Source organism: Callospermophilus lateralis, chromosome 11 (genome assembly GCF_048772815.1).
Source record: "Callospermophilus lateralis isolate mCalLat2 chromosome 11, mCalLat2.hap1, whole genome shotgun sequence".
In the NCBI taxonomy this organism is placed as follows: Eukaryota; Metazoa; Chordata; class Mammalia; order Rodentia; family Sciuridae; genus Callospermophilus; species Callospermophilus lateralis.
Window position 1 is genome coordinate 24605279 of NC_135315.1, and position 7422 is coordinate 24612700.

Below are 7422 nucleotides of genomic sequence, written 5' to 3' on the forward strand. Positions count from 1 at the left end.
CTCTTTTCTTTCTCTTTTTGCTTGTGCTTTGGTGTTATATTTAAGAAAACATAGTCTAGAAGTGATGGGAGGGGAGGGGAGGGGAAGGTGGGGATAGGAAGGACAGCAGAATAAAATAGACACTAGAATTGCTGAATGTATATATGTGTCTGTATAACCTATGTGATTCTGCAACCTGTACACTTGGAAAAATGAGAAATTATACCCCATTTGATTCAAATGTAAAAAAAAAAGAATGTTATGTCTCTACTTTATATACAACCAGAAATATGAAAAATTGTGCTGTATATGTATAATATGAATCATAATGCAGTCTGCTGTCATATATAACAAATTACAATAAAATATACCAAAAAAAGAAAGCATAGTCTAGTCCAAGGTCACAAAAATGTATACATTTATATTTTCTTCTAAGAGTATTATATAGTTTTGGCTCATATTTAGTCTGTGACTCATTTTGAGTTAGTTTTTGTATATGGTCTGAGGTTGGGGTCTAACCCCATCCTTTTGTATCACTTGTTGAAGTGACAAAGTGACTATTATTTACCCTATTGAGTTGGTCTTGGAACCCTTGAAGAGTTGGGGGATTTAGTTGAGTGGTAGAGTGCTTGCCTAGCATGTGCAGAGTCCTGGATTGAATCCCTAGTATGGAAGTAAGGAAGAAAGATGACTTGACTGTAAACATGAGAGTTAGTTTCTGGACTCCCACCTCTATGACCTATGTATGTGCCTATGCGTATGCCAATATCACACTTCTGTCTTCGTTACTACAGTTTGTAATAAGTTTTGAAATTGGGAGTGTGAATCTTTCAACTCTTCTTTCAAGATTATTTTGTGTATTCTGGATCCCTTAAATTTTCATATGAATTTTCGTTATCAGCTGTTTAATTTCTGCAAAGAATCCAGCTGGGATCTCATGAAGGAGATTGCATTAAATTTATAGATCAAATTGGGGAATACTGTCATCCTAACAATATTAAGTCTTCTAATTCATAACCATGGGATAAAGTTGCATTTATTTAGTTTAGTTTTTTTTTTTTTTTTGTGTGTGTGTGTGTGTGTGTGTGTGTGTTACTGGGGATTAAACCCAGGAGTGTTCTACTACTGAATTACATCCTCAGTCCTTTTTGTGTGATTTTTGAGAATATTTTAAGTCTCTCTCTGTATATTATTTTTTGCTCTTCACCAATGAGCTCCATTCCCTAAATTCTTTTCCTTTCTTTTTCTTTTCTTTTTTTTTCTTTCTTTTTTTTTTTTTTTTTTTGGTACCAGGGATTGAACTCAGGGGCAGTCCACCACTGAGTCACATCCTCAGCCCTATTTTGTACTTTATTTAGAGACAGGGTCTCACTGAGTTGCTTAGCACCTAGATTTTGATGAGGCTGGCTTTGAACTCATGATCCTCCTGCCTCAGCTTCCTGAACTTCTGGGATTATTGGTATGTACCACCATGCCAGGAAACCCTTTTTATTTTGAAATGAGGTCTCACTAAATTGCTGAGGCTGCCCTTGAATTTATCATCCTTCTGCCTCAGCTTCCCACGATTCTGGGATTACAGAAGTGTGCCACCACGCCCAGCTAGACCAGAGTTCTAACTTTCCAGATCAGTGCAAATTTTAATATTTTTCCTGTTATAAACTTAATAATACAGAAATATAGTCATACTCAGCTGGGAGTGGTGACACACACCTGTAAACCCAGTGGCTCAGGAGGCTAAAGCAGGAGGATCATGAGTTCAAAGCCAGACTTAGCAATTTAGCAATTTGTCGAGGCCCCAAGAAACTCAGTGAGACCCTGTCTCTAATGAAATATTTAAAAAGGGCTGGAGATGTGGCTCAGTTGTTAAGCACTGCTGGATTCAATCCCTGGTACAAAAATATAAATAAATAAAAAATTAAAAATAATAATAATATAGATTTTGATGAAATATAAATATAAATCAACTTATTATCATCCAGAATTAACTATTAGCTTTATATATTATATTTCAGTTTTTTTTTTTTTTTTTTTTGTATTGGGAATTTATTTAATCCAGGGACCCTTTACCACTGAGCTATATGACCAGGTATTTATTTTCATTTTGAGTCAGGGTCACTCTAGAGGATTTAGGGAGCTCTGTCTCAAAATAAAAAATAAATAAATAAAAAGGACTGGGAGGGGCCGGGGCTGGGGCTCATCCGTAGCACATTTGCCTGGCATGTGTGAGGCACTGGGTTCGATTCTCAGCACCACATATAAATAAATAAAATAAAGGTCTATCTACAACTAGAAAAAAAAAAAAAAAAAGATTGGGAGAGTGGCTCAGTGGTAAAGCACCTTGGGTTCAATCCACAGCACTCAAGGAGAAACAAAAACAGTTGAACACGGTGGCCATCAACTGGGGAGGCTGAAGCAGTAGGGATCACAAGTTTTAGGTGAGCCTTGGCAACCTAGTGAGACCCTGACTCAAAATAAAAAAATAAAAGGATTGGGGATTGAGGATGTAGCCCCATAGTGCGCCCTGAGCTCAACACCAGTACCAAATAAAAAATTTTAAAAAATAAATTAAGGCATGAATTGTGTTTCCTTTTTTTTTTTTTTTTTTTGGACTAGAGATTGAACCCAGGGGCACTTTACCACTGAGCTATATCCCCAGTCCTTTCTATGTTTTATTTCCAGAGAGGATGTCGCTAAATTGCCAAGTCCGGCATCGAACTTCAGATCCTCCTGCCTCAGCCTCTCAGTTGTTGGTATTAGAGGCATGCAACACTTTACTCCGCTGTTTTCATTTTTTATAACCTCTGCAGTGTTCATTCTTTTAATAGAATCTTTGTGCTTCTGATTATTTCTTCAGGATATGTTCCTAGAAGTGATATTACTGGGTCAAAGAGAATGGAGCGCTTAAAGGCTCTCAGTTACTCAAGAAATACTGGGTCAAAGAGGATAGCCCATTCAAAGTTTTTCAAATAAAAATAAACATTGCCAAACTGCTTTCAAGGAAGCATTGCTAATTCATCAGTAGTTTGGGAGAGTGCCTGGCTCACAGGAATTTAAAACAAAGCAGCTTTTTTCCCATTTTTAAAAAATTGGCACATTATGAATATTATAGTGGAATTCATTGTTACATATTCGCACATGCATACAATATAACACTATAATTTGGATATCCCCTTTCAAAATCTGCTCTTTTGATAAATAAGAAATGGTGCGTTTAAACTTCTATTTCTTTGGTTAGTAAGGCTGAACGTTCTTTCCTGCAATATATATTTCTTCTTTAGTGGATTGCCGCTAACTCCTTTGCTCTCATCTTTCTACCGGGGTGATTTTATTCCTAGAAAGCTGGTTTTACAATATAAGCTTCATTTATTTTGGGAAAAAAAAAAAATCTCGGGTTTAGTCCATAACTGCAGAGGCGCACATCACCACCGGGGAACTTTGCAGACTGCCTTCAATCCCCAAGGCGGAAACAGAGGTTCCCAGAGTGGGAATTGCTGCAAAGGCGTCGGCTCTCCGAGTATCGGGAGCAACATCTCGCGGGATTTCAGTACTCCTCGGGGGGTCTCCGGCCTGACTACAAGTCCCGATATAAATCGCGACGTGAGGCCCGAGTGACCAAATGAAGGCGCGGAACCAAGGTCACGTGTTCTCTGCGTCAAGCGTCTGATCATCTCTCCCACGCCTTTTTCTTCAGCTTCCATCTTGGTCGCCATTTTGTGTGAGAGGTTCTGGAAACTCCGAGTCCCGCCGACTCTATGGTCTAGCGTTTCGGGGATCGACCAATCTAACCCAGATCTAAAGGGAAAGCCCCGCCTTTACCCGCATAGAGGCGGGAATTGCCACGAAGCTCCTGTGGAGAGAGAGGAAGAAGCTGCAGAAAACCAATAAGAAAGGAGGAGTCGATTACGTCAACCAATGAGAATTCGGGGGATTGGGACCAATGAAAGCGGAGGGACCCCAGGACACGTGGGTGGGGGAGCTGAGCGCTGAGACCAAGGGCTAAAGCAGAGAGGTGAGTCAGTCACCTTGAGCAGGGCGAGCGCTGTGGGCCAAGGAGAGGCCGTAGGGCAGTGGGAGTGCAGGTGACTTGGGGCCGGGAGTCGAGTGATTTGTAGGGTTGTAGGCCGGACCCTAAGGAGGGATATTTGTCCCCAGGGCTGGGAGAGACGATGGGGAAATCTATAGCTTTGTCAATTAATGTTAATTACCAACGGTAATGAGCGATAAACGGCCACTGGTGGGGTGAGTAGACATCTGTGTATCATGGGCAAGCAGGACCTTGTTCGGCATCTGTCCAGTTTCCGCCTCCAGTCTTCCCGGGAGACAGTCCCCTTTCTCAACATTTCTCTCTTGGGGCCTTGATCTTTTATTTTTTTCGGTGCTCCCTCACTTTCTCTCTGCAAAGCCGCTGTGCAGAAAGTGGTGGACCCGGAATCAGCCTTCTGACCTCTAATGCCCTCAGCTGGGGCATGGTGCATGGAAGAAAGGGTACGGAGAAGACGGGGTGGGAGGTGAAGGAGACGACAAGAAGGCCTCCGCTATATCCAAACAACCTGGCTCTCAATTTTTCCTTTTTTTTTTTTTTTTTTTAATCTATGCAGACTGAAAAAATGCAGACCACCGGGGCACTGCTCATTTCACCGGCTCTGGTAAGCTGCGGCTCCGGGGTGCCCTGTAGTGCCATGTGTGGTGTGGGAGTCATCGGTGTTTAATGAATGGACTGAGAGGAGCATGGCGTTCTGATGATGTTGGCTCCTTGGGGAGGCTGTAGGATGTGAAACAGGTAACCCCTGTTTATTTGGGCCTGTAAACCAAGCTATCTTGGCTTTGAAGTGTCTTCTCAGAGTTTAGATCCGACCTTTACCCTCAGTCTGGCTCAGCCATAGCCATAGCCATAGCCAGTCTACTAATTAATGATTCTTCACTTTGCGAATTAGAATCTCCTGGGGGCTTTTAAAAATCTTAATGCTCAAACTGCACCTTAGACCAATTGCACAGACTCTGGGAGGGGGGTAGAAATCCAGGATTTTTTTTTAGAACTTCCCAGGTGATTTCAATGTCCAGCCAAGTCTGAGAACCATTGCACTAAAGAATATTTTTTAAGAAGTGGTGTTACAGAGGGTTCTCCTTAGATGGCTGTACAGGTGCCACACCATTGGAAGTGGTAGCAATGGGTAGATTTTGACAAAATTTCTTCCTCTGATTCCTTTGGTGATCTGGGTACAAACCCTTCTTGGACCTGGTTTGAAATAACTGTGCATTCTCATTATATTCTGGGAAACTGAGATTGTACATATAGAAGTGAACTTTGGCATATGTATTGTATTGTTTTGGTTTGAGTTTTAGTGCTGGGGATGGAACCCAGAACCCTGTACATGCTAACCATGTGTCAAACGACTGAGCTGCACCTTAGCCTAGTACATGGTTTCAAATTGTGATGGTTGCCACTGCCAACTACACCAGGCTCTGGGGCAGCTCTGGTGTGGGCTTGCCTGGTAGAAACAGGAATAAATTACTTGACCTTGAAGTACATTGGATTTTATCTGTTTATGACTTTGTAGTCATGTTTAGAGAAGCTTATCAATGAGGATTTTTTTTTTTTCTTGCCTGATTTGGAGACATATGTCTTTCTGATTTTACAGATCCGCTGTAGTAGGGGTCTGATCAGGCCTGTGTCTGCCTCCTTCCTGAGTAGACTAGAGGACTCATCTAAACAGGTAAGGAAATAAGGCCCCTTTTAGAGATCTCCCCAGGCAGAGGTCTTTCAGTTTGGTTTGCTTTTAGGCCTAAGGAGGACAATTAAAGGACTATGATGCTCTTAATAGTTATGTTGCACCAAAAATGAGCATTGTAGGTTAGAAACTTGGAACAGTGGGGTGTGCTTAACCACAAAACTTCACTGGCCCTATCTGAATACAGACCCTAAGGCTAATTCCCAGTGTACTTCTGCATTCAAGATTCTATACTTGTCAGACAGTTTGCCAGCAGTTTTCAGATCTCAGGTGGGTGGGGTGTGGAGTAGAATCAGCCATCTGTCCCAATGCCATACTTTCCTTTCTTTCTCCTCCTTGTAGACTTCCTACAGCAGCAGCTCCCCACTCCAGGTGGCCAGACGGGAGTTCCAGACCAGTGTTGTCTCCCGGGACATTGACACAGCAGCCAAGTTCATTGGTGCTGGGGCTGCCACAGTTGGTGTAGCCGGATCAGGGGCTGGCATTGGAACTGTGTTTGGCAGCTTGATCATTGGCTATGCTAGGTAAGTTTGAGGGGCCCAAAGCATCTCCCACTGTAAGTTTCACCCTGTTTAGGCAAATCTTCAATAAGAGGTGCTCCCTACTAGAGCCCTCAGTTTGATTTCATCTACCTCCCATTTTTCCAGTGACCTCTAAACCAGAATCTAAATATGTGTCCAGCCAGGTTGACTTGGACTCTCCAAATTGTTGCTTTACTTGCCTACCAAATTCCTGAGATCCCTGCAGGCTAGGCCCTCCCAGTCATAGCACACTCTTCACCTCACCCTCCTGTGCCCTCTACCCCTACCCACACTCATTTTTTTCCTCTCCCTGGGTTGGCATCTATGTCTGTCCCTGGCAGGAACCCGTCTCTCAAGCAACAGCTCTTCTCCTATGCCATTCTGGGCTTTGCCCTGTCTGAAGCCATGGGGCTCTTCTGTTTGATGGTCGCCTTCCTCATCCTCTTCGCCATGTGAGGCTCCGTGGGGGTCACCCACAGGTCCCTGCTGCTTCGACTCCACTGGTGCTGGAGTGTGCTGAGCTGTACCATTAAACGATATTTCTCTAAACCCATGCCTTTGTCTCTGTCCTTTGACCTTGGAGAGAACCTTGGTGGAAAGGTGGGAAAAGGGACTTGGGTCAGCTGTTGGTAATTAGGAAGTCCTTGGGGCTAGAGAAACCACTGCCACAACAGTGGCAACATGGAAAATTCTCATCTCACAGAGGAATGTGAATTTATCCAAATAATAATTGTACCTTTTCTTCAAATTAATATATTAATATGTAACATTTTTGAGGGACTTAATTTGCATCAAGCTCTATAGCAAGTAGTTTTGTCTGTTTCTTTTTGTTTTTGTACCAGAGATTGAACTCAGGGTGCTTAACCACTGAGCCACATCCCTAGCCCATTTTATATTTAGAGAGAGGATCTCACTGAGACTGGCTTTGAACTTGTGATCCTCCTGCCTCAGTCTGCCAAGCCCCTGGGGTTATAGGTAAATGCCACCACGCCCAGCTTGTACTAAGTGTTACAACAACAGTTTTATGAATTATAAGCACACCCATTAAACCAGTTTCATAAATGAGAGACCCATGCTTAGAGAAGCAAAATAACTTGTCCAGTGTCACGGGGCTGATGAGAGGCAGAATCCCCAGTTCTCCCTAGGCCAGCCTGACTCTTTCATTATTAATTGGTTAACTTTGCTTTTGGGGG

At 42.8% G+C, this 7422-nt stretch overlaps 1 protein-coding gene across 4 annotated transcripts; it reads left to right on the forward strand.

Annotated features, from left to right (window-relative positions):
* Nucleotides 1–3743: 3743 nt before the first annotated feature.
* Nucleotides 3744–6782, forward strand: Atp5mc1 (ATP synthase membrane subunit c locus 1). 4 transcript variants are annotated; one of them, XM_076870350.2, is made up of 5 exons: nt 3744–3988; nt 4578–4625; nt 5619–5693; nt 6051–6232; nt 6571–6782. In XM_076870350.2, exons 2-5 carry the CDS (start codon nt 4587–4589, stop codon nt 6683–6685), a joined length of 411 nt encoding a protein of 136 aa, XP_076726465.1. In that variant the 5' UTR covers nt 3744–3988; nt 4578–4586; the 3' UTR covers nt 6686–6782. The 4 variants fall into 4 exon arrangements, with proteins under 4 accessions (XP_076726465.1, XP_076726464.1, XP_076726466.1 ...); XM_076870349.2 differs by having other exon boundaries at nt 3979–4058; XM_076870351.2 differs by lacking the exon at nt 3744–3988 and adding an exon at nt 4071–4218.
* Nucleotides 6783–7422: the final 640 nt, after the last annotated feature.